Consider the following 27,100-nt stretch of genomic DNA (forward strand, 5'->3'; position numbering starts at 1 on the left):
AGTGAAATAAGAGGAATGAACGTTTATTCTTCTGCCATTTATCCTTCTGATCATAGATGGACATCTTATAAATAATCCCAGAATACTACAGACTTATTCCATCACTGTCAACCAAAAAGAAGGGATGATTTTAAAACAACTGTTTTTATCCTCTAAAGCATTTCCCAGTGAAGACGTTATTTAAATAAAAGGATAAAAGATAAAAAAAAAAAAAAAATACCAAATTGTAGACAATAAACAGGTACAAAAAAAATTATATATTTTTTTAAAATAAACAAGGAAATAAATATAGGAAATATCCATTTTGACCTTTTTTGACAATCCCAGAACTAACATTTTATTTATCTTTCTAATTCCTAAAACATCAAGTGTAGCCAGTCTAAAAGTAAACCCAAAAAAAGTAGAAGAACAAGGTGGAAGCAGAATGAAATAAAAAGGCAGACTTTGAAATTCTTGAAATCTTGCATGATTCTTTTTGTCTTATAAAGTGTTGGCTAATTAATAGAATGCACAAGCAATCCTTCTTTCCTCTTGCATCCATCGATCATATATTCATTCTCTCCTGCATTCCGGACATCCTGACGGAGGGCTGGTCAGTGTGGCCTGCTGCTGGACTCTGAGGGATGCCGTTTACGAGGTGTGTTGTGGCCATTGAGGTATCCGTTCAAGCGTTTGTTCAAACCACCATTCAGAATATCCTGAATGTGTTGCACTATCAAATTTATGGCAACTAGAGAGAGAGACATTAACATGGAAGAACAAACATCAATTAAAGTTGCCCTTGCAAGGCATTGCTTAATGAAACAGTGTCAGTGTTTTTTTTTTTGCTATACTAGAAGTGTGGCCTTGCTTGGCATTTTCACAACATTCCTATTTTCAAAACAATAAAAGTTATATCATACACTGTTCCAAAACATTTCCATATCAAAATATTTGTGTCTCCTCTCTTCCATGTTAAAGTTTGGATAAACACATTTAAAGTCTCACCCAGATTATCAGCTCCCCTTGGAATGATCACATCAGCATACTTTTTTGTCTGAAAGAAGAAAAAAAAAGAGAGAGAGAGAAGCCCTGAGAAAAAAATTCTCAAGTCAAGATGGTGATCAGCAACAACATTTCCATTGGGCAAATATTTCACCACCCACTAGACAAAATGCCAGAAACATGTTCTCTTTTGAACTGAAAGACTAGTATTGGCTCTGCTTCTGCATAACAGTGTTTGAAAAAAAATTAATAGAAAATGCATGAAGTCAATAAATGCTCCTTATATATATATATATATATAATAAATATTACAATTTGCATAAAAAAGTCCATTTATAATATATTTGCCACACAGCACAACAGAGAAATTAACATGGAAAAACAAAAACCACGTCCAGCTGTTTTACAACTTTTTTAGTATTTAGTACTTTTAGTAGCCTACAAAAATTGTGTTGTAAAAATAAGCAAAATTGTTTCAGTGTTGTTCATAATATTGAAAGTGTAAGAATTTGCACAAGTTCAAAAGTCTAAGGTCAGTAAGATTTTCTTAAAAAAATTTTTTTTAGCAAGGATGCACTGAATTAAAATGACATTAAATCCATTTAAGATATTAGATTTCTATTTCTAATAAATGTTGTTCTTTCATTTTTATTCATCAATGAATCTGCAAATAAGAATCATATGAAGACTGGAGTAATGGCTTTGCCATCACAGGAATGTGTGTGTGACAGTGTGCATTTTTAAAAAATGTAATAATAAATAATACTCTGCGTTTGCCATCACAGGAATGTGTGTTTGAGTGTGAAGGTTATATAAAATAATTACAAAATAAATACAAAACCAAACACAGATCATATATGGTAGAAAAGTGTCAAACTCACTGGCAGACAGAACTCCTCGAAGGCAGGCTTAACAAATGTTATGTATTGGCTAAGCACTTTCTCTAGGTCACGACCTCTTTCACTGATGTCTCTCAGGACTGCGAGCAGAGGGGAATGAGATAAGAGTAAGAGAGAATCAAACGGCACTGAAATACATCATCCTATCACTACCACACTATGAATAATCGTCAAGTCCTCACACACCTCTGCGTGACAGACGTGTATCTGCATCCGTATCCACAAACAGCTTCATTTGAAACAGATCTCGGATTTCTTGCGAATAAAACATAAGAATGCCTTCAAATAAAACTACATCTGCTGGATAAACAGTTACTGTCTCTTCTTTCCTGCAAAAGGTAAGCAAAACAAAAGTGTATCAGGATGCAGGAAATACCTGAACAAACAGATTACATAACAGAAATCAAGATAAGGCCTGTTTGAAACACAATGCTCAAGTACTGTAGCAAGTAAGAATATCAACAGCAGCTACATTCTGGTCTGTGTTTCTGCTACTTCCTGTAACAGCTGAATATGTGCACCGAAATAAATATATGCTGCTTTTGTGTGTGGTTTGAAACTCAAATAAAAACACAAATATCCACACATAGAAACAATGCAATGCTAATAAGTTAAATGGATCCTTCACCCAGACTGTCGTCATGTAGAAGATTCAAAAAGGTTGTAAAATGAACTCAATAAATTGGTCTAATCAATGTCTTGAAAAAATACAAATGCTTTATATGATGAACTGATTTAATTTAGTCTGTCTTAAGGGTTTAGAACGACATGATGGTGAATAATTATTGTCAGAAATGTCACAAACTATCCCTTTAGGTTATCCAAAATGTGGTCTGAACGGACCTTGAGTGGGTAACAAAGTCGTAGACAGGAATTTGGACAGTTCTTCCCTCCATGATATCACAAAGGGTTTTGACTATCAACTCATTATCAAACGCATCTGTGGGACAGAGGAAAAGAGGATCAGACAGACAGCACACAATATGTTCTAAGGTTTCTTGACCCACAGGAAATGGGATAAAAAGAACAAGCAAAAAAGTGAAAAGTCACTTATGCTGCTGCAGAATGAGTGAGTGTGTGTAGGTGGCTGAGTCAAGCAAACACTCACTCCGACACATGCACGCACACACACACACACACGCACGCAGAGAATGAGAGAGAGAGAGAGCTGCCAAAGTATACAGACTGCATCAATGGTCGTCTGAGCTGTATTCTGCTCACAATAACACAGTATTTGCCAATGCAAAAGTGCACAAAGGACTATAAATCAGGTCAACAAAAATCAATCTAAATAGAAAATGAATGATGTTAATATAAACATAAGCTTTTCAAAGTCTTTTACCTGGGTGGTCAAAGTTAAATTGTCCTTTTAGAGCCTTGGTCTTCTGTTCAGGGGTCAGTACCCTGTAGAAACTATCCTGACTGAGGATGGCCACCTGTCTCTGATGATGGTCGATCTTATTCTGACCAAGAAGCTCCATAATCTTCCCACAAACTGATGACTGAAAAAAAAAGACAGGATTGTGGTTGAGTACATATGTGCTCTTAAGCAAGTTTCAGTGAGTAATCTTAATTCAAACGGGGGAAAAAAATGACAAAATGTGAGAGGCCACTAGAATCAGATAGGGAACCAAAAGCAGGTCCTTATTTAATAAATACATAAGAAAATAAATAAAGATTTGGATTATTTTCATGATGTTTGGTTCTGTTCATGTGCCTCATGCATGTCTAGTGAAGTCATTTAAAAGTTTTCATGAGGGCTGCATTCAAATTTATAATAGTATTTTTATGATTATCAGCCAAGCAAAGTGGCAACTAAATTCAATGCCAGAAATGGCCCTGTATTTTCTTGTATGGCAAACAACAGAATTATTATTTTTTTAAATCACATTTTTGTTCCCCTTACCCATTTTAATTTATTTGGTTCATAATTCAAAGTATATAATTATGAATTATGAATCAAATGAATTTAAACCATTAGCATTTGACACCATATGGCTAAATTGCATCTTATCTTTGCTATTGGAAGCATATTTTGTGACACATATTCCCTAATGTTGACCTTTTTCACTAAAGACTGACATTTTAATTATTGATTACATGCTAAAAAAAATAAAATAAAAAACTCATGGTTGTGTTATCAGATTCCTTTTTTTTTTTTTTTTTTTTTTACTATTTTGGAACTATTTCCCTCCACCACCAGCATGAAGAAACTGAATGAATCACATGGGCTAAATGACAGAATAATACATATTAAAACGACAGTCAATGACTCAAGTGTTGTAGTTTTGTTTTTTTATTAAATACCACAATATGATATTCTATCACATTATTTACAACATTAGATGCTACAAACGTAACATATATTTTAGTAGGCCATACTTTAAAAACATTACATGCATTCAGTACTTTTTATTTTTAGTTTGTTACTAAATGTGTATGTAAAGTTATTTATAAAATTTAAGAAATTTAGTTTTCAGTAAATCATTTGTATTAATCTAACACACTTACTGATGTGCACATCATTCATTTTATCATGTCAAACCAAAAATTAATGCAGTTTTATGCTGAACTGTACTAGTAGGCTATTACAACTCACAGGGTTATGTTATGAGTAGTATTGTCAGTGGTGTTTTGACATAAAACAATGGCATACATTAAATTCAAATGTCACAAAAAAATTACTGAAAGTGCCCTTATCGTCAAAATCAAAATTACACAACCCCCATTCAAGGCATAAACACAGATCTTTACATAACAGAACTGGCTCTGTGATTGTACAACAGGACTTAGATACCGTCTTCTGCGTTTCTAAATTCCTAAACACTCTCGTTTCGCAGATACAAAAAAATATGCCTATTAAGAAAACAAAACAAAGAACAAGGAGTATAACCCAGACTCACAGGTGAGACATCCGGTAAAAAAAAAAGCACAAACCATGAGCGGTTATGAAAAACATAAGCAGGTGCTTGCTCACACTTTTACTGAGAGATTTCTGCACCTCGCCACAGCTTGACAATTTCTGCTATACCGACTCTCCTCATAAAAACTGATATATTTTCCAAAGACAGCCTACTAATGGGCTCAATATCCTGTAATATCTGACAAATATGGAGGACGGAGATACACTCTGATGAGCCAAGCAGAAAAGAGAGAGAAACAGCAAAATGTACAAGGTGCACCTTTAAAGGCTGACCTAACCATAATGATATGAGAAATATTAATACTTTAGCACAACTTTAATACAAAATGCATTCACATACAAAGTCCAAAAAACCAACCGCACGTCAATAAAAAGCCGAGCACAAGACAGGTGGAGGCAGTGCAGGGATACGCAACTGAATCCTGCAGAGTCTGATGAAACTGCAGTATCTAACCTATGTGTATGTGCTCCAATGTCTTACAAAGCTTTCCTTCACCAGCTGCAATGCTGAGTGCCAGTCCCTCAATCCATTTAAAGCATAATCCATAAACAGTCCAAGCTGTCCCAGGCCCTGTGTAAGAAGCTACAACAAACATATACACCAAGCATACATTTAGCAAAAACAGCTAGTGATCTGCTTTAAGGCCTGTATTATCTTTCAAACACAATGCATTTCACAATGCACAATGCAAAATAATCCGAGCACAAACACAAGAACTGCATGAAGTTTCTTGCCTCACAATAACATATATAATAGCCAAGAAAACAAGGTTTTTATAATACCTGCACCAGGTTCTACACAAAGTTACACCAGTTTGACATGCTGTGTCCTTAAACCACAATGACACTCGAACATTTAAATATAATGGTGCACTTTTAGTTAACACTAACTGATGTGCATGTCAATTAGACACTTAGCATGTTGAACAATGGACAGTAAAACAGTTGTATGATTTACTTGTAACGCTTTACAATAAATTCCATTTATTAACATTAGATAGAACACAAACTTCATTAGTTAACATGAACTAGCAATAATTCTAAAGCATTTATTAGTAAATATATTAATATTATTTAATGGACTTGTGCTGACATGAACAGCTGTATTTATTTTAAGTAATGTTAACTAAATTTAATAAATACTGTAAAAAGAAAATTGCTCATTGTTAGTTAATTTTAGTTAATTTTGTTTAATGTTCTGACTAATTGGACATTATTGTAAAGCTTTACCAATTTATTCATGCAGGAGTGCATGCTAATAACTGAAGTGGATTTTTCAGCTAGGTCCAATCACACTGGCTCCACCACCACAAACTAAACCACTTTTCTATCTTAGATTTTTTTGTCGTGTTTCCAGCCAAAATATCCAAAAATTCTTAATCCAAGAAGGATTTTCTAGATTTTCTACAGAAGTAAAAATAATTGTCTTGTTTTCGGAAAAATCCAGTGGGGTAAGTACAATAATATTATTTCAAACAGAAAACAAGAATATTATGCTTACCCCATTGGCAGATTAAGAATTGTAAAATATTTTGAATAGAAACAAGACAAAAAAAATCTAAGCTAGAAAAGCATTTTTTGCAGTGTATTATGTAATAATTACAAATTCTTCCACTGGGTTAAACCCTTGACGAAAGAAGAAAAAAAGAGCTCAAAGACTTCTTTGACATTTGTTGGTACACTGTGCCCAAGATCCATCAACCTCCAGCCAAAGTAACCTTTAATCCTGCACACATGCTAAATGGCCTACAGGCAAATAAAGAAAATCCTTTACCTTTGATTCATCAGGTGGATACTGTGCAAGTTGTAAAACTCATAACCTAGAAAGAAGGAGAAAGAAGCCATAGTCCCCAGAAGTGAGTATGTCTGCACTGAGGTGGGCATCTCTCCTATCCTTTCACTGGCCCCTAAACTAACCTTGCAGGACAGCCAAAAAACAGCTGCTTCAGTTGCTGACTAAACATTTCCCTGATTAATTCCCAAGTATTTTTGTTCACCCAACAAGCAAAGCTGGCATTTAGAAATGTAATGCGTGTGCTACCTAAAGTGCACCTAGTGGGCTGGGTTGTGATTTATTCTATCAACGCAGAGACATTTCTAGCTGCATTAAACATAGAAAGGAAACTTGCTTCTGGTTGAGCAGTTTCAGGATGTAAACAAACTGGTTTCCTTAAACAGCACACCAAGAGCATAATATATTAGCTCCAGACAGAACACTGAGTGCTAACAAGCACATCCACAGACATTATAACGTACTGCTTGAGAAAGTCTAGTCAAAGCATTTTCACTGAGAAATTAGATAACACATTGCTCCCATGCAGTGTGGTAAGAGAAACTTGCACACCTGACAGCTGGGAGATACAGGAGTCACGACATAACCAAACAAGATAATCAAACGGTAACAGAAAGGAACAGACACATTATGTACAGAGACATTTTAAATAACGACTAAACAGAGGTCAGTAAAACATAAAATGTAAAAAAAAATAAAAAAAAATTAATTAAAATAAATTTTGCTATAGTATTCCACATAATGACTTAAACTTCATCATAATTGGCATATCCAGCATGGCCAATAGTAGAGTAAACAGAAATCATATAGATAAATCATAAATAATATTGCACAAACACAAACAATAATGCTATAAATATATGCTAAAAATAAAACAAAACAAAGTTAATAATATATATAATATATTAATATACCTAGACTGAAAGTATTCATTAAATTTTTTTCATATAGATAGATAGATAGATAGATAGATAGATAGATAGATAGATAGATAGATAGATAGATAGATAGATAGATGTAATAAAAAGTTTTTGGTTTTCCGTTTATTTTTAACTATATTATTTATTTACCTACTCGAAGTATACAACACGAAGATATTATCTACAAATATTTCAATGAAGCACATCAAAAACATTTTTTTAATAAAAAACAAACACGCTTCACTGAAGGAGCCGCTTGACGCATCACTGCGTACTCACGCACGCCGCCTTTACGCACGTAAATGAGGTAAGATGTGACACATTCGCTGTGTCGCTGACCCAAATATCGTTATCCAACAAAAGCTCCGTAATTACTCCTCTATATCGTCCAAAATCAGTAGTTATTTAGGTTTAACGCTAAACACACACATATATAAACTTATCTCGCTCTCTTGTATCATCACGCACCGTTAGCTCATGAAACAAAGAGACCGTGTGTCTTTGTGCGTGTATCATAACTGTCACGCCTAGCAAGACATCCTCCGGCGCGGACAGGGTTTTATCCACATATAGCTTAACCGTAAAGTTAGACTTTCCTCACAACACATTGTATATTATCTTAGGTAAAGCTGTAATTAGGGTGTTCGACAACTAATTATATTTTAATGAATCTGATGGAATGTCAGGGGATTGTGGAGATTTACCCGGCGCAAGTGTCATGCTGTTTCCTAACAACAAAAGACAGTCGGAATTTGCATCGACACAACAGCGCCTGATCCATTACAATCCTGATACTTTTCTCAAATGAATTAAAATGGATTTAGAGCATTTTAGGTGAAAATAATAACATTGATTAAATGCTTATTAATAAGTTAGTAAGTTCACTATCGCCATAGTGCATAGCGCTGGAAGCTGTCTACATCAGGAAAATGACCAACATCCTTGTTTTTGAGGGACACATACCAGCGATTTATAATATTCTGTATAACGGTTTTAAAAATACTATCCCTATTCATTCATTTGTTTGTTTTTTTATCTAAATGATTAAACTTGATTTACAAATCAATAATCTAGTCAATTAGTTAACGCCATAAATTCAAAAAGTCTATATGTCAGTTTTTACATCGGACATGTCAAACCATCTCTGGTAATAAAATAAACGTGCTCATTGATGAGTCCATGAGCCACGCGGCAGTCGGTGTGCTCTCTCTCTCTGACAAACACAAAACAAACGATAATTAATATTTGTATGTGAGGTAAAGCAGAATGCCAACCTTGCCGCTGGCAGTGCCTCCGGCTACCCCGATGAGGAAAGGCTGCCTGACAACATGCTCATTTTCGGCTTGATTGTCCAACGACACGTCTCTGTCTCCTGCCATGCTGTCAGTGCGCACACTGAGGCTCGGACTGCTTTTACCACACAAGCAGCGGCGCTCCTCCTCCCTCTTCCCTTCAGATGTCTCTAACCTTTTCCTTTGGAGCGTTTGTGTGATGTTACATTTGTTAGTAGGAATTAGCAGAGCTCTCTCCACTCAAAGTACACTCATTCAAACACTTTATAAAAGTGTTATATACATGTGATTACTTTTCCATGTATATATAAAATGTACAATTTACTTCCCACAATATTTTTTACAATACTGTTTCTCCAGCTCTTGAAATTGATGGTGTGATCATGGAGTATTGGCTGTTGAATACTATTATTTATAAGCAAAATGAAATCATTTTAGAGTTGGTTGGATGTTTGGATTTTTTTTAAATCAAATCTTCAAACTTTTAAACAATTACATAGTATACTAGAGTCTTGCCTTTATACTTAATGTCTGTCTGTATATATATATATATATATATATATATATAATATTTTAGTTTATTATATTACACATATAACACAATATAATGATATATGATATCATATATATGATGCATAATGATATAAAGTATCTTCATATTACAAAAATAATTTTGAAGGAGAGCACAGATTCATAGTCCCTACCTGCTTAATTTCAGTGGATATGAAATTCGTCATGTAACATTACATTTTTCAGTTAATAATATTACATTTATATAGTGCACTACATTGCAAAGCAATCTTAAATGCCTTTTTTTTTTAAATCGCACCCTTAAACAATTGAAATCCACGAATAAATGTTCATTACTATAATTTAAAACGTTTTTTAAAAATAGGTTGTAATCAATTCGTCATCATTTACCTTTCCTGCAGAAATATAATGCCGGGTCACTGCCACTATTAGGAGGAGTGGAGTCATGAGTTCATAGTGCAACCACATTCAGCACCCACGAGGAAGCGAGGCGCACATTGATGATATCATCACAGTAATGCTGACGCTGCTGCAGTAGAGCTTGTGGCTGACCTAAAGTGTTATCAGCATCTTAAACGTTTTTCCAAAATGAGCACAATGTTTGCAGATACGATCCTGATTGTGTTTATATCTATATGCACAGCATTATTAGCGGAAGGTATGTACACGCTACCTTAGAATTGAGTTTTGCATGTCAGAAATCAGTCAGCGAATGGCCAGGAAAATGTCCGAAGCTCAGCAAATACAGGACAAACGCATGAGCTCTTGTAGTACTGAATAACAGCTCGCCTTGCTCTGTTTCTACAGGAATAACATGGGTTCTGGTATACCGCACAGACAAATACAAAAGACTAAAGGCCGAGGTCGAAAAACAAAGTAAAAAACGTAAGTTGTATGAACGAGACATGTTTGTCCTTTGATTGGGTTTTAATACATGTGACCAATGATTACAATTCTGTAAAATGTTACAGTGGAGAAAAAGAAAGAGACAATTACAGAATCAGCTGGGCGTCAACAGAAGAAAAAAATAGGTGAGATCATTCTAATGATTTTTGCTAATTATTATTTATGTAAATGATGATGATTATTACTAACAAATAGTAAAATAATATGTATTACAGACAATTAGTTAAAAAAAAATTCTTTTATTATTAACAATTAGTAAAAATGCAATTGTTATTATTGTGCAAAATAAATGGAGCATTGTAAACTATAATGTTGTATTCAACAGAGAGACAAGAAGAGAAACTCAAGAACAATAACAGAGACCTGTCAATGGTATTCTAATATTTTCCATTGCACTTCTCAAATTTATTTTTCATAGTTATTTCTTATTCATTCTCAAAGTTAACATAGTTTACACTTTGTTTTGCAATTGTGTTAAAGATATTTTAATTGCAGGTCCGGATGAAATCGATGTTTGCCATTGGCTTTTGCTTCACTGCTTTGATGGGCATGTTCAATTCCATGTATGTTGACCCATTCAGTGCTTCATCACAGAGATGCTTTGTTATAAATGTTCAATAATAATATTGTAGGTTAATAGTAGTATGATTTGGTAAAGTTACCTGAAATCAGTACTTCACTTCTGTGTTTACATTTTTTTTGTTTTTCATTTCAGCTTTGATGGTCGTGTTGTGGCCAAACTTCCATTTGTCCCGTTGTCATATATCCAAGGCCTCTCACACCGCAACCTTCTTGGTGAAGATTACACTGACTGTTCCTTCATCTTCCTCTACATCCTGTGCACCATGTCAATTCGACAGGTAATGTTTATCTATAAATTTTATATATATGTGAAGATTACACTGACTGTTCCTTCATCTTCCTCTACATCCTGTGCACCATGTCAATTCGACAGGTAATGTTTATCTATACATTTTATATATATATATATATATATATATATATATATATATATATATATATTACTTCAGTGAATGGAGCACGATCCAAGTTGTAATAATGTAATGGCAGTTTTGAGGGAAGAGTTTATCTTAATGGTAAATGCATTTTGTGCTATGTATGTTGGGTAGCACTGATTTATCTCCAAGAAGGCATAATTGTGGTTCCATAGGTAAATTAAAGCCCAGCCACTCTTCAAGTAATCTCAAAATTTTACGCCAGAATGGCTGAACACAGATCATATGAAAATAAGTGCCCTCTTCTTCTTTACATTTCCAGAATAGATTATTTCCAGCTATCCTTATCCTGTAAATTATAGATGGTTTATAATAATATCTGTGTACTATTTTGTAGAGGTCGACCTAATTATAGGTTTTACCGATTAATCGGTACCGATAGTTGATTGCTGGAACAATTGGTTATCGGCAAAAATCCATGCCGATTGTTGTCTGCTTTTCATCCTTTGCTGGAGCAGCTGATAGTTTCCCGGGTTTGGTCCGTTGCTAGAGTGGCTGAGAAGGCACTGTTTTCATTATATAGTGCGAGAGCGGTCTCTAGTGGCTGAAATCACTGACAGCACGTGCTGTCTGTTCAGACCATAGACCAGGTATAGGCAACTTCGGTCCTGGAGGGCCACTGTCCTGCAGAGTTTAGCTGCAACCCTAATTAAACACACCTGAACAAGGCAATCAGTGTTTTCGGGATTACTAGATAGATACAGGCAAGTTTTTATTAGGACTGAAGCTAAACTCTGCAGGATAGTGGCCCTCCAGGACTGGAGTCGCCTATCCCTGCCATAGACTGTATTAGTGTTATCAAAAGACCCGGTACTTCGGTACCAAGTCGGTACTAAAAAAATGAAAATGTGACGGTACCAGGTTTCTTTAAGTACCGGTAGTACCGAGGACCCATTCAAACCCGGTTCTTGATGCATACAGCGCTATGAAGCAGAACACGCAGATGGAATCTCAAAATCCAGTCATGAAAATGAAACTTACATTTTAATATGGACAGTCACGGAATTTGTCAAGGTTAGCATAAATTAATCAAATCAAATCTCCATATGGACCAGTATCTGTAAATGTTAAGCCGCAAAAGTTGGTTGAAATCTGCATCCTGCATGTTCTGCGCGTCTCTGTGTGAATGAATGAATGAATGGTTTGTTTACTACATAGACTGAAGCGCATGACGCTTGCAGTAATGAGGACATACAACATCACCAGAACTGTTCTGAGTCACTTCACAAGCATTTTACTGTTTCATTTGAGTAAAACCAGTGTCAATTTAAAGGTATTCACGGAAAACAGTCAAAACAACCTCTACATTGCGAGTAAATCACTCGCATATGTGAATATATTTTACTCAGGGCGAGTAAATTATGTCTATTGTTAGCCATTGGCTAATAAATTCTTAGATTTTACTCGCCAGTGTGTGTGTTCGAGGCTATTATAAGATTGGCGCAGATATATTTTCACTCGCTGAACACTGACTGAGCGCTTCAGAGTTCTCTCTCCATCAAGCGATCTGTACTTTTCAATTCATCTCAATGGACGCACAGTACACCTGTATTTGCCTCTTTTACTGTCTATGGTATTTGCCGAACTGTAAACTTTGTGTGAAGAGGCACGACTCGCCGTCGCTTTGCTGATAGCTCTGTTTCTCACACATGCAAAGAGAGAGAGCGAGAGTCTTACCACGCTGAATCGACATGCTACATGTAAACTATATTCTTTGTTGTCTTCTCCTGTCAAAATAATGTAGTTCATTTTGAATTATTCATGTTTTCGAACAAGCAGAAGATATGCCGGTTTCTCCGGTAGTGGGCGGAGCTAATGCGCAAATGGCAATTTCATTGGCTGGAGCTCATCTCTTACCGTCCCTGTTTTGATTTCAGCAAATCAGTTCGACCGAACGCAGACAACGTGATTAATATTCATGAACCCAGCAGCTCATCAATCCATAGTGCATTGTATATTGTTAGTATGGTAGTAGAATTAGTAGTATTATTATCTTTTAATAATAATTATTATGATCCATTACTATTTTTTTTTACAGAAACCCTCAATGAACAAAAATGACTTAAGCATCACCACCAGTCTTAAGTTCAGATAAATGACAAATATGCATTCATTACAAATTCATTTTTACATAAAGGCATTGTGCTAGAAATATTACTATTATTTTGTAAAATGTATGTGATTCTGCTACTACTGTTAATTAAAAATTAATCACACAATATGTCTTCCATGTTTTAATTTTAATAGCAAATCCACTTTATTTACCAAAAAATAAAATGTTTAAATTTCATAAATTAAAAGACAAATTAAATTTGGGTGAAACTTGTTTACTGTTTTTCATAATTATATTACTTGTAGAAGAACTTTAAACACAATTGTAAATAAGTATAAAGAATGGCATTGGTTTTATTTTTATTTTTTATTTTTATTTTTTTAATTAGCATATTTTTGTGTTTTGTTTTGGTACCGAGAACCGTGGATTTTCACTGGTATCAGTACCGAATACTGAAATTTTGGGAACCGTGACAACACTAGACTGTATAAAAACATGGACGTAGTGTCCGTGACGTCACCCATAGGTTTCCGAAGAGAGTTTTTGAAATCAAAAGTGGGCGGAGCGGGCCGTCGCCATCTTGGCAGTGTGTCACTCCTGGGTAATCGAAAATGGGCAAAAAGGCAGGAGTTGGTTTCTGAAGCCACACCCACCTAGCGCGACTGCGGTGTCAGCAGCGCCAATCCACCTGTCACTCTAGTGGCCACGGCCTTAATTATGCAGAACTTTAAGGCTAAATATAAATAAAAAGGATGAGTTATAAAAAAAATTCACCTCCCTCACAGTTGTCATGAAGGGCAAAATTTGCTATATAGACCAAAATAATTTTTTGCACCAGGCTGTAAACTATTTCCTGCTGTAAAGTTGGGCATTTTAACATGGGGAGTCTATCGGACTGACTCCCTTTCGCAGCCAGCCTCAAGCGGTCAGTCGATGAATTACAGTTTTAGTCACTTCCTTGTTGGCTTCACGAGAGAGAGTGGGAGGTTCCCGCTCGGTTCAAACACGTGACGCTGCACGCTGAACAGAGAGAGAAACTTCAGACAGAAACTCCTGCCCCGCCTAACAGCGCCATTCACATAGTTTTCCATTAAATTACATTATATTTACCCTGAATCATTGTTAATGTACATTATGAATTGTACAGTCGTGGCCAAAAGTTTTGAGAATTACATAAATATTGGATATTGGAAAAGTTCCTGCTTAAGTTTTTATAATAGCAATTTGCATACACTCCAGAATGTAATGAAGAGTGATCAGATGAATTGCATAGTCCTTCTTTGCCATGAAAATGAACTTAATCCCAAAAAAACCTTTCCACTGCATTTCATTGCAGTCATTAAAAGGACCTGCTGAGATCATTTCAGTAATCGTTTTGTTAACTCAGGTGAGAATGTTGACGAGCACAAGGCTGGAGATCTTTATGTCAGGCTGATTGGGTTAGAATGGCAGACTTGACATGTTAAAAGGAGGGTGATGCTTGAAATCATTGTTCTTCCATTGTTAACCATGGTGACCTGCAAAGAAACGCGTGCAGCCATCATTGCATTGCATAAAAATGGCTTCACAGGCAAGGATATTGTGGCTACTAAGATTGCACCTAAATCAACAATTTATAGGATCATCAAGAACTTCAAGGAAAGAGGTTCAATTCTTGTAAAGAAGGCTTCAGGGCGTCCAAGAAAGTCCAGCAAGCGCCAGGATCGTCTCCTAAAGAGGATTCAGCTGCGGGATCGGAGTGCCACCAGTGCAGAGCTTGCTCAGGAATGGCAGCAGGCAGGTGTGAGCGCATCTTCACGCACAGTGAAACCAAGACTTTTGGAAGATGGCCTGGTGTCAAGAAGGGCAGCAAAGAAGCCACTTCTCTCCAAAAAAAACATCAGGGACAGATTGATCTTCTGCAGAAAGTATAGAGAATGGACTGCTGAGGACTGGGGCAAAGTCATATTCTCAGATGAAGCCCCTTTCCGATTGTTTGGGGAATCTGGAAAAAGGCTTGTCCGGAGAAGAAAAGGTGAGCGCTACCATCAGTCCTGTGTCATGCCAACAGTAAAGCATCCTGACACCATTCATGTGTGGGGTTACTTCTCATCCAAGGGAGTGGGCTCACTCACAATTCTGCCCAAAAACACAGCCATGAATAAAGAATGGTACCAAAACACCCTCCAACAGCAACTTCTTCCAACAATCCAACAACAGTTTGGTGAAGAACAATGCATTTTCCAGCACGATGGAGCACCGTGCCATAAGGCAAAAGTGAGAACTAAGTGGCTCGGGGACCAGAATGTTGAAATTTTGGGTCCATGGCCTGGAAACTCCCCAGATCTTAATCCCATTGAGAACTTGTGGTCAATCCTCAAGAGGCGGGTGGACAAACAAAAACCCACTAATTCTGACAAACTCCAAGAAGTGATTATGAAAGAATGGGTTGAGCATTGAGCATTTCCATCGAAATGTTTGTCTCTACTAAAGTCTGTATGCTTCATTTATAGAGCTATAATATAGATCACTCTTTCCGTTTGCTCCTTTTTTAAACACGAACTTCAAATTCTTGAAGTCAATTTGTGTTTTAGACCGCTGCTCGAGTTGAACGCGTCGCGTCTGGAGTGTGTGTGATACCCGTGAGTTCTCATAGACTCAGCGCTGCTCTTTTATTTTGATTAGACAATCATTAAGTGCTCAATAATATAAGCAGTTCGAATGTGAGAGTATACATCGTGCTGATATTCACAGTTTAGCCCGCGTGACGCTCGTGGTCATTTCATCGTCTGCCGTCTCACAAAATGAGGACAAAAACACATGGACAACATCTCCAGAACTGCTCTGAGAGTCAATTCATGAGCATTTGACCGTTTGATTTGAGCAAAAGCATCTCATCACATGCAAAGAACTGTAAAGGCAACCCATCAAAATAAAAGTCCGATTTTGAATTTTGTTCAGTAGAATGTACATGTGAAATGTACATGTGTACATAGCCTACTGCTAAAATGAAACAAACTGTTTTTTTTAAGGAATAATCACACAACATTTATTCAATATTTCAATAGTAAATCCCTTTGTTTGCAAAAAGAAAAAGGTTGTTTAATTTTAAGTAATTAAAAGACAAATAAAATTAATGTTTCATGCCTTGATTTGATAACAATAAAAATGTAAATAAACAGAATTTTTGATGGGCAAAAAACATTAGGCTTCTTTAAGAAAAAATTAAGATGTTTTATGCGTTCAAATAATTAGACATGCTAAAACAGAATTTGGTAACAATAAAAAAATATGGTGAGGAAAAAATAAAACATTTCATGGAGCCCTAATTATATAACTTTTGTTAAGGGGGTGGTTCGGGATTTTTGACATCGGACCTCATTTTTAAGTCAGCCTGGTTGTTATTCATCAGTGGAGACTTTTTTTTTTTTTTTTTTAATTATCCAGTCTTTATATTTGGATAGATAGCCGATGCTAGGCTAGCGCGAGTCAATGGGTATATGTTAGCCAGCCATTAAAAACCGTTTTACCCGCTCCACAGTGCACCAAACGCAAATCAATTATAACACTAGACTATCGATGCAAATGTCCGTTAATAGAATAATGTTAGAAATCAAACTTACCTTTCATCACATTGCATTAGTTATAATTTGTTCCCTGTAATCCTAAGCCTTGTCGACAGCAGCAGCGGAGTGATATTGATTACCTAGGCAACCGAGTGAGCCGGTCCACACATGACGCAAGTGCATTTACCTGCCGCTGGCACACTGATTATCACTAACATCACATAAGCAGAGTAACGTTATCTATAAAGACTATGGCGAGCAAAGTAAATTTCCGCAGCGGCTGAGAAACTAGTTCCTTTAGGATCATTGAGATGAAAGTTAAGTTTGATTTCTAACATTATTCTATCAACGGACATTTGCATCGATAGTCTAGTGTTATAATTGATTTGCGTTTGGTGCACTGTGGAGTGGGTAAAACGGTTTTTAATGGCTGGCTAACATATACCCATTGACTCGCGCTAGCCTAGCATCGGCCAACTATCCAAATATAAGGACTGGATAATTAAAAAAAAAAAAAAATGTCTCCACTGATGAATAACAACCAGGCTGACCTAAAAATGAGGTCCGATGTCAAAAATCCCGAACCACCCTTTTAAACTTATTAAATTGATTTGAAAATGTACAAGTTTCATGATTTTTTTTAATTAGACTTATTTTATGATTAATAAACTTTAATTTAACTATTAAAAAGGAGTGGAGTAAAATTTAAAATGGAAAAAAATGAATCCAGGAAAATTAAATAACAGAAATTTGAAATAAAATGGAATTTACGAAAAAATTTAACCGATAGGGCCCTATTAGAGTGTGGTGATTTCAACATTTACTATTACTGTTATTATTATTAGTATTATTATTATTACTACTACTACTACTACTATAGGTTTGGTTCAGTACGGTTTTATTTTATTTTATTTTTTTTGTAAATAAAGCACTTTTTCTTTTTTCTTTTCTTTTTTTAGAAAGTTAATTAATTGCTTTCGGTTAATTAATTGCTATCGGCCAGTGTGGTCCAACCTTGCTATCGGTATAGTCAAAATCCAATTTCGGTCGATCTCTAATATTTTGTAATGAATTCATTTCCCTCTTGCTTCCCTTATGTTCTTACCCACATTAAATAGGATATCCAGCCAGTCATTATCATGAATATGAATCCCTAAATCCTTCTGCCATATTGTTTTCAGGTTATTTCAAGTATTGCAAGTTACACTTGGCATTAATTTGTAACACAGAAGCAGCCCACTTGGTCCATATGAATTATAGCCTACTTAGTAGAACCTTCTCCAACCGTGAAGCCAAAATTTTTGCCAACACCTTACATTCCACATCAGTAAGGTTTAATGGTCTAAAATGAGCAGGATCAGTTAAAGGGGTCATATGATGCTTTTTTTAAAGATCATTATTTTGTGTAACAGAATATGTTGACATGCTTTAATGTAAAAAAAAAAACACCTTCTTTTTCAAATACTGTATATTATTGTTGGTCCTCTATCCCCTGCCTCTCTCAAACACGTCGTTTTCTACGTGATCTAAGTGATTGGCTGATCACCGCAAGCACTCGTTGGAAATGTAACTCCCCTTTCCATAATTGCGAGCTTCTTTCAAAATAAATGTAAAGACGTGTAATAATGTCCTTAGTTTTACCATCAGTTCAAGCCCAAAAGGGGAACAGAGTTGCGTGACAGACACAGTGATGAAGCTCCTATGTGTTTGCAGTACACAAGCCACAGATGGTTAAGACCGCTGACTCCACTGTTTGACCATCTCTCTCTCTCTCTCTCTATCTCTCTCACTCTCTCTCTTTCTCACACACACACGACGCTCAGATACTATCGCAGATAAACTCCGCATTTGAACATTCAGTAGCAAATACTTAAACTGATAACAAAACATACTTCCAGTAGCTGATTCAGAGCGCCAGATTGTAGTAGCAAAGTCAGAAATACCTCCTGTCTTAGGTTCATGAAATGGTCATCCATAAAATGTGTTGCTGTTCTGTTGTAAGTAATCTTAAACACTCCTAAATGCATCTACTTTCAGGGGGCCAAACAAAGTGCTTTTGCTTTCACCTAGATCAGTGGTTTTCAAACCTGTCCTGGAAGCACCCCTGCGCTGCTCATTTGTATGTCTCCCTTATTAGACACACCCAAATCAGGTCTTGCAGTCTCTACTAATGTGCTGATGATTTGAAAAAAATGTGTGTCTTTCTTTGCGTGAACATTTGGGCGGCATTACGCAAATATTTCCACGTAATGACGTAAACATGTGGGGGCGTGTTTGAATGAGCTATTTTAGGGGGGCATGGCGAAATCTTAACTTTGATAAAAAATATCTCTTTGGATTTGAGACTTTGGTCTTTGCAACTTTACAGATCTTCTTCATGCACCAAGAGCTTGTAAAACTCCAAAGAGAAAGGAACAATTGAAATCGCATCATATGACCCCTTTAATACCTATCCTTTTTAGGCATTAGTGTTATCAATGCTTACATAAAGGTATTAGGTAACACTTTAGCTTCCAACGCCTCTGTTACATGACTTCTGTTAAAATTAGTCAATATGTCAACATGGCTTTGACACTGTTCATTCGTGTAATGCATGCCCTAACCTTTTCCACTGAATACTTGTGTTCTTTCAGAATATCCAGAAGATGTTGGGTCTCGCCCCCTCCCGTGCTGCCACCAAACAGGCCGGAGGGTTTTTAGGACCTCCTCCACAAGCTGCCAAGTTTTCATGAACATTTGTAGACAGTGAGATACCTACATAAAAAGATCAGACACTCAGCTGTACATTGTTTAAACAGCACTCAATGTGAAAGATTAATAGTCAGGTTGTGCAGATACCGATACCTTATGGTGACCACAGAAGTCATGTGCATGGTGTCTTTTTTTGTTTGTTGTTTTTTTAATCTGGTAAATTTATAATTTGTGTAGTCACATTTCTATAATTTTATGATTACCTACAAGCAATATTAATTAATATAACGTTCATATTTAGAGTTTGAGAGAATAGTTTGACCCGTAGATTATAAGAACATTTATCTCTCTTGTTTTTATTGTCTGTATAAAAGGTTTTATTTAAGTTAAATAAAGGATTTTGTTTAGACATTAAACCTTTGTGCATTTGTTCCTCTGTAGTTTTTATTATGATTATTATTTCACTATTTCATATTCAAATTGCACTTGCACTGGATTTTTTTAAAAACGAATAAGAAAGGAGTTTTAAAGTTCTAATTTAAAAATAAATAAATAATAGTAAAATGGTATGCATAATAAGGCATAGACCAGAGTCATTGTTTTGCAATTCAGAGTAAAGTTTTAGCCTTCTGCAATTGTCCCCTACCAATACAATACCTACCAGTAATAATGTCTGGATAGTTGCTTGTTTAGGTAAATATGCAAAGAGCTTACATTTTACATATGCTATAGAATTGACGTTCAACATTTCATTGCCAAATTTAGTAGTGCAGAAGACTAAAATATATGTGCTGACGAGTACATAACTAGTGAGAGGGAGGGACAGAAAACAGTTGTGTGCTACATGAACAAAAAGTCATATGAAGCTGTGAAGACGTCCTCCATGTTATAAAGTTTTTATGTCCCCGTTAAATTCTATTTCAAGCTGGAAAGAGTTGACTTTGTTGGAATACACTTTTGTGTATTGTTTGTATTGTTTTAGGTTCATGGCAATACAACAACTCTACAATCGTGCACATCAAGCGAAAGACGAATATCTGGATGTTTTGCGCAATTATTGCCTTTTGAAACTTGGCACAAAAATGTGGTCTAAAGGCAGTGCTTAAGGTAACATTGATATATAATTTACACCCAGCCTTTGTGTAATCAATTCATGGAATCCAGGGTCACCTTATCTTGACAGTGTTGCCAGATTGGGCGGTTTTGAATTTGATTGTGCGGGTAAAAATTGGCTAGGGCGAGTGGACAAAATTTGAGCTGGTTTGGGGTCAGTTTGGCGGTTTACAAACCTGCAAATTGTTTAGGATAACTGGCTAACAAACAAGCCCAATTCTGCACCCAAACAATCATTACAACGTTATAAACACAGGTGCTGATGTGAACGTCGCGGCCGTGGACTACTTTTAGCCAATCACCAGGGATCTGCAGACAGACCTGATGATTCATGAGTGACTGGTTTTTATCACGATAACGGATCTAATTTTACAGCTGTTTAGGGAGAGATGACACGAAAGGCTCTAATATCACTGCAACTCCGAAATTAGAGCACAGTGGAATTATTTAATCAAAATCTATTTATATCTAAACTATATACATATACGATCCTATCTTTCAAACAGTACAGATTAATATATCATTGAAAGCAGCTGGACTTCTTAGTTTTGACTGTGCAAAGAAATGTTTCACAAAATGAACTTCACGAAATACATAAGCCCGATTCGGACGGTAATTGTTTCTTATGGGGACCTCTGTAAAAATAAACGAAGGCCTACATATCACCTCATTGATCAAACTGATAAAAAAATTAATGACGAGACAGTTTGTGCAATACCTAATTACGTTGCTTTTTTTTTTTTTGCATTTCAAGACTGTTGACAGTGAAAATTATGCATGTGTTTTTCGAGGGTATCAGTAAATTACTTGATTGAAGTTTTAATGGTGACCGCTTGCATATTTTAATCATATTTGGTATGTTTGCCCCGATTTGATCTATGAGAAATCTATACGTTATTATATTTTGTCTTCATTATTTTGTTTTAAGGAGTTAAAATGTCTTTTAACAATCCTGACTGACTCTATCGTATTATTTTGACAGTTACAAGTTTTGGGCGGTTTTGTTGGAGAGGGCGGGTTTTTGTGAGCTGTTGGGCTGGAAATCGTCCATCCAATCTGGCAACACCGATCTTGAGCAATCACATGCTTTAAAGTCGAAAAAAAATTGTGGGGACGTCCGACTTTTGCTCCACGACCATAGAAGGCGAACGATCTGCTTTTGTGTAGTAAACAGCTTGTGTTAAAAAGGCAAGATGATTTGAATAACTGTTTAGTGCATCGCATGCATTTCTGTTAACATTCTGTTGTCGGAATCAGTCGGAAGCGTTCTTGTTTCAGTGACCTGTAATGGGACCTGTAATTGTTATTCTCTGTTGTGGCAGTGATGAGGATGAACAAAAATGCACTATAGACTAGTTATTATTCGAATCGAAATCTGTGCATGCTTAAAACTTTAACGTTGCACTCTCTGCATAACCATTGCATGTTGTCGATTAAAACGAGCATTTTTTACATGGTTCCCAGACAGACCAGAATGGCTCAGCAACCGCTTCTGTCGCGGCCCGAGTTTCACAACGTTTCCACCGGTGCTTTGGTGGTGAAGGAGCAGCTGAATTTCTGGGGAGGAGCAAGAGTGAAGCCGAAGGACACAAAGAACTCTGAACCAGTATACGAACCTGCAACTGGTATGATTTTTTAAACCGTAGTAAATTTTAGTTTTAGGTTCCGTCCATTATATTTTCTAGATTACAGTTCTGTTGTATATTTACGTGCATGTCACTGTAAACTGTCCGTCAATCATGATCACAGTCCTCAACTAACGTACACTCCGCATACAGTACTCAATTAGTCCTAGTGTACAGAAAAGGAGCACATTGATTGGCCAGTCGAAGGCCATTTAATTACTATATTTGTTGCTGTTGCATTTTTATAAAAGTTCACAATTTTGTTGCAGATAAAGTATATAATGAGAACAATAAATAATTATTTTATTTCAGGCTTCGATACTGAACCGTCATGTTTGAGTTTATAAAAAAATATATGTATGTGTGTGTGTGTATATATATATATATATATATATATATATATATACAGGCTGTGCATGTGTGAGTTATTGATTTACTATAATTACCCTGCAGTCTGTTGCCCTTAGATCTCAGTAGTCAATTATAGGAACAATACTTTGAAACCAGTATGTGAAGTCTAAATCTGAAAATCTAACTATTTGAATTTAATGTAGGAGCATAACAAAAAATATGTGCTCACAAACAGCCCTTCCCTCCTGTAACATGCTCAATGCATGTACTTCTATTCCCAGGTCGTGTGCTGTGTAATATGATTCCCTGTGGAGAGGAGGAGGTAGATGAGGCCATTAAAAGTGCTCATTCTGCATTCTTAAAATGGAGCAAATTATCAGGAATGGAGAGGGCCCGGATCATGCTGGAGGCTGCCAGAATTATTAGAGTAAGTGCATGTAATGCTTCTAAAGATGATCCCGTGAACATGGTAGTCAATAGAGTGCAACAGTCCGGAATGACAAATCCTATTTGTTTATTTCATAGGGGAATGGCTTTTTAATGATAAATTGTCGTACTGTACAAACCAAGCTTGTGGAACGATGGTATATGCTGATCTTGTATTTAAAAGTTCAACAGCAAAATTGCAGGTGAAAACGAACATATGATTCTGCAGGGAAATTATGTTTTGATGTTGATTATTAGTTGTATGATTCTACCAATTAAAAAACTTCTCTTCTTACATGCAGGAGCGCAGAGATGAAATTGCGAGAGCAGAAGTGGCCAATAATGGCAAGTCCATCACTGAGGCTCAGGTGGATATTGACGTTGCTTGGCAGTGTATTGAATACTTTGCTGGCATTGCCCCCACTTTGTCAGGTATGCTTGGATACTGATTAATCAACTCAACAAGGTGGCTGGTCTCAAAAAATGTAAATATGTATACATCATATCTAACAATGGTCTTTATATACTCAGGCCAGCACATACAGCTTCCAGGAGGTTCTTTTGCCTATACCAGAAGAGAGCCACTGGGAGTGTGTGTTGGCATTGGAGCTTGGAACTACCCATTCCAGATAGCTGCCTGGAAGTCAGCCCCAGCTATGGCCTGTGGTATGAGAAGATAGCTCTATGTATCTGTAATTTGTGGCCGGATTTAGGTGCTCTATACTTTTCATGTCCCCCCACCCTATGTCATATTCTCTCTCTCTTATGGAAACATATTCTCCTCTTAGGCAATGCCATGGTGTTTAAACCATCTCCCATGACCCCAGTGACCGCGGTCATGTTGGCAGAGATCTACAAAGAGGCAGGTGTCCCAGATGGACTCTTTAATGTGGTACAAGGAGGAGCCGAGACTGGAGCACTGCTGTGTCACCATCCCATGGTGGCCAAAGTGTCCTTCACTGGCAGTGTTCCCACTGGAAAGAAGGTATAGCATGAAAACAAAATAAACCCTAAGAAAATTATTAGCATTAATGCAAGGTAATGTAAGCTGTAAATAGAAACATTTCGAACCCTCATCAGTTTTCAAAGCCTCAACAAATATATTATATAATTCTAGTTATTAAAATTGTATGTTTTTTTTTTTTTTTTTTTTAGCATTTAGTTTAGATGGTTAGATTCACATACTGGTTTTCTCCTACTATATATTGGGGACATATGCAAATGTGTTTAAAATGCATTTTTAATGTAATTTACCCTATAAAGGTTATGGAAATGGCAGCCAAAGGTGTGAAGCAGGTGACTCTGGAGCTTGGAGGAAAGTCACCACTGATTATCTTTAAGGACTGTGAACTGGAGAATGCGATCAAAGGAGCACTCATGGCCAACTTCCTCACCCAGGGAGAGGTGTGTTGAAACACATTTTTTATAGACAGAAAGACAATTTTATAATTTGTTGTTTTGTGTCAATGAAGGCAAGTGCATTGCATATCACTGATTTTCCTAGATGCTTTTAGATGGCCCAGATGGGGCTCAAACACCAAATCCTCAGCTTTTTACAGCTTCATTAGCTACAACATTTACAGCTTCTTTAGTGTCCTGATGCACTAATGTAGGACTTTAATGTATGTAAATTTGAACACACTTCTAGAAGACAGAGATCCCTAATAAATAAACCAAACCTGCAAAGGATTACAGTATGGTCACTGCTGATTGTATTTTATTTTTTTCCAGGTGTGCTGCAATGGAACACGGGTGTTTGTGCAGAGGGAGATCATGCCACAGTTCTTGGAGGAAGTGGTGAAGAGGACCAAGGCCATCCCTGTTGGGGATCCCCTGTGTGAAGAGACACGCATGGGTGCCCTCATCAGTAAACCCCACATGGAAAAAGTGCTGGGCTTCATCAAGCAAGCAAAAGAACAGGTACTGCACTACAGTGATTTTAAAGTCGACATAAAATTAATTTATTTAGCAAATGCATGTTATAGATTTTGTGAATTATTTGTCTGAATATGTTTTTAAACCTTTTTTTTTTACCTCAGTGTATGTTTAATTTAAAAGTCAACTCAATCTTCCGCTGAAAATTAAAAATTTCTCTCCAGACATATCCAGTCATCTCCTCCGCATAAACCCCATCCCTCCACAATTTACTGCAAGCTTGCATCTTTTTTCTTTTCTTCTTTTTTTTTTACAACACCCATATCTCAAAGTCCAATCTACAACTGATGCATTGAACCAAGTCCCTGTCCTATTTTCTTTTTCTTTTCTGAAAGTCTGACTCAAATATACCTCACGGTATGAAAGACAAGGTCTTTCACTTCTTCCGTTTTATCACAACTATCACTACTGTATTCCAATGTTTGTTCAAATATTGTTCATGTAGGTAAAAAAAAACTTTTATTGTTTTTGCTTTAGGGTGCAAAGGTTTTATGTGGGGGAGAACGATTTGTTCCCAGTGATCCCAAACTGAAAGATGGTTACTTTGTGTCCCCATGTGTGCTGGGTGAGAAAGCCATATTATTAACTTCATATTAATTTGTATGTTATATAACAAATGCTTTAACTTTATCTAAAAACCAGCTTAATTTTGAGCCACGTTTTCTTAATCTGTACTTACTTGGACTTTATTACAATACACACACAGACAACTGCAGGGATGATATGACCTGTGTGAAGGAGGAGATCTTTGGCCCTGTGATGTCTGTTCTGCCTTTTGACACAGAGGACGAAGTTCTTCAAAGAGCCAACAACACAACCTTTGGATTGGCATCTGGAGTCTTTACCAGGTGACTCCACCATCCAGCATTACCATAATATAATATAATATAATATACTTCCTGGTGATGCCTGTTGTTTTTATACTAAGCTGATATTTTAGCATTTGCATTTAAAATTTGTTTAGTATGATTATTCAGTTGTTTTGTAGGAATCACTATCATTTAGTTTTCTTGTAACCAAATCAGTTATCGACAAAGTAAACTAGCTATCTTAATATTAGATTTAACATCCTCCTGTGCTCTGTTTTTGTAGGGATATAGCACGTGCCCACAGAGTTGCTGCAAACCTTCAGGCAGGAACGTGCTACATCAACAACTACAATGTTGGCCCTGTGGAAGTTCCTTTTGGGGGCTACAAGATGTCAGGTACTCCAAACTTATCGTTTCATGGCTGATTATTGATGGTGTCATATACAGGAAAAACTAAACCTAAATCTGTTCAGCCAAGAGTTTGAGTACACATAAGTATATTTAGTAAAAGCTATAGAGATCTAACATATTCATATCCTCCATTTCTTTTAGGGTTTGGAAGGGAGAATGGACAAGTGACCATGGAGTACTACTCTCAGCTCAAGACCGTTGTGGTGGAAATGGGAGATGTGGAAAGCCTCTTTTAGGCTATTGTGAAGTTATACATACACATTCCTGACATTAATGTGATTTTTCTGTATACTTCTCAGATCTATAGCTATACGACGTTTAAAATTCATTTTATAACTAACAGTCCTTTACTTCAGTGCAGCCAAGAGCTACACTGTTACTTTAATAGTCAATGTCAGTCTCAGAATTCCAGATTGTGATGGTATGATATTACCAGCATTTAAGAACACTAGAACAGGTTTAACGGTTTCAGTTCTGTGACATGTTTGACAAACAGAATTCACAATTTTCAAAATGCTAATTGTTGAAAATGCTCATTAAAAGCCATGTGCCTTATGTTTTCTACTGCAGTTATATTTCACAAATTATTGTAGTCGTCTGGTGTTAGAATTGTTTTTTTCATCACTATATCTCTACCACTCAATGCTATGAATTTGTATTAGTCTGGTGGTTGACAATTTTGTAGTATTTCAAATAAAAACACCTGGATTTCAAATGCAAAAAATTGTCTTCACACTTTTTTGTAGCTTTTGTCTGTGGTGTGAGAACTTCCACACATTTGTCCTTGCAGACAATGATAGGAGCTATTGTGAATGAAAACCTGAATACTTAAGATGTGTAATAATATCTGGAAGTGTTTTCTATAATTTATTAAATTC

The 27,100-nt window shown here is 36.3% G+C and overlaps 3 protein-coding genes across 5 annotated transcripts; 2 read left to right on the plus strand and 1 right to left on the minus strand.

The window, feature by feature from the left end:
* Positions 1-249: 249 nt before the first annotated feature.
* Positions 250-8,949, minus strand: LOC132114672 (uridine-cytidine kinase 2-A-like). 2 transcript variants are annotated; one of them, XM_059522921.1, is made up of 7 exons: positions 8,793-8,949; positions 3,226-3,385; positions 2,727-2,823; positions 2,070-2,212; positions 1,866-1,963; positions 988-1,036; positions 250-730 (listed from the first exon to the last, which is right to left on the minus strand). In XM_059522921.1, the coding sequence occupies exons 1-7, from the start codon at positions 8,895-8,897 to the stop codon at positions 594-596; spliced, it is 789 nt and encodes a 262-aa protein (XP_059378904.1). In that variant the 5' UTR covers positions 8,898-8,949; the 3' UTR covers positions 250-593. The 2 variants fall into 2 exon arrangements, with proteins under 2 accessions (XP_059378904.1, XP_059378905.1); XM_059522922.1 differs by lacking the exon at positions 8,793-8,949 and adding an exon at positions 6,581-6,867.
* An 831-nt stretch (positions 8,950-9,780) lies between these two features.
* LOC132115202 (calcium load-activated calcium channel) lies at positions 9,781-19,968 on the plus strand. Its single transcript, XM_059523597.1, has 7 exons — positions 9,781-9,999; positions 10,149-10,226; positions 10,313-10,372; positions 10,573-10,619; positions 10,743-10,810; positions 10,963-11,107; positions 19,495-19,968. The coding sequence occupies exons 1-7, from the start codon at positions 9,930-9,932 to the stop codon at positions 19,591-19,593; spliced, it is 567 nt and encodes a 188-aa protein (XP_059379580.1). The 5' UTR covers positions 9,781-9,929; the 3' UTR covers positions 19,594-19,968.
* A 1,733-nt stretch (positions 19,969-21,701) lies between these two features.
* LOC132114671 (4-trimethylaminobutyraldehyde dehydrogenase A) lies at positions 21,702-26,544 on the plus strand. 2 transcript variants are annotated; one of them, XM_059522920.1, is made up of 12 exons: positions 21,702-21,853; positions 22,130-22,290; positions 22,923-23,068; positions 23,370-23,499; positions 23,599-23,733; positions 23,856-24,052; positions 24,331-24,471; positions 24,799-24,987; positions 25,480-25,567; positions 25,709-25,850; positions 26,095-26,207; positions 26,364-26,544. In XM_059522920.1, the coding sequence occupies exons 2-12, from the start codon at positions 22,140-22,142 to the stop codon at positions 26,456-26,458; spliced, it is 1,527 nt and encodes a 508-aa protein (XP_059378903.1). In that variant the 5' UTR covers positions 21,702-21,853; positions 22,130-22,139; the 3' UTR covers positions 26,459-26,544. The 2 variants fall into 2 exon arrangements, with proteins under 2 accessions (XP_059378903.1, XP_059378902.1); XM_059522919.1 differs by lacking the exon at positions 21,702-21,853 and having other exon boundaries at positions 22,110-22,290.
* The last annotated feature ends 556 nt before the right edge of the window (positions 26,545-27,100 follow it).

Source organism: Carassius carassius, chromosome 34 (genome assembly GCF_963082965.1).
Source record: "Carassius carassius chromosome 34, fCarCar2.1, whole genome shotgun sequence".
Lineage (NCBI taxonomy): Eukaryota > Metazoa > Chordata > Actinopteri > Cypriniformes > Cyprinidae > Carassius > Carassius carassius.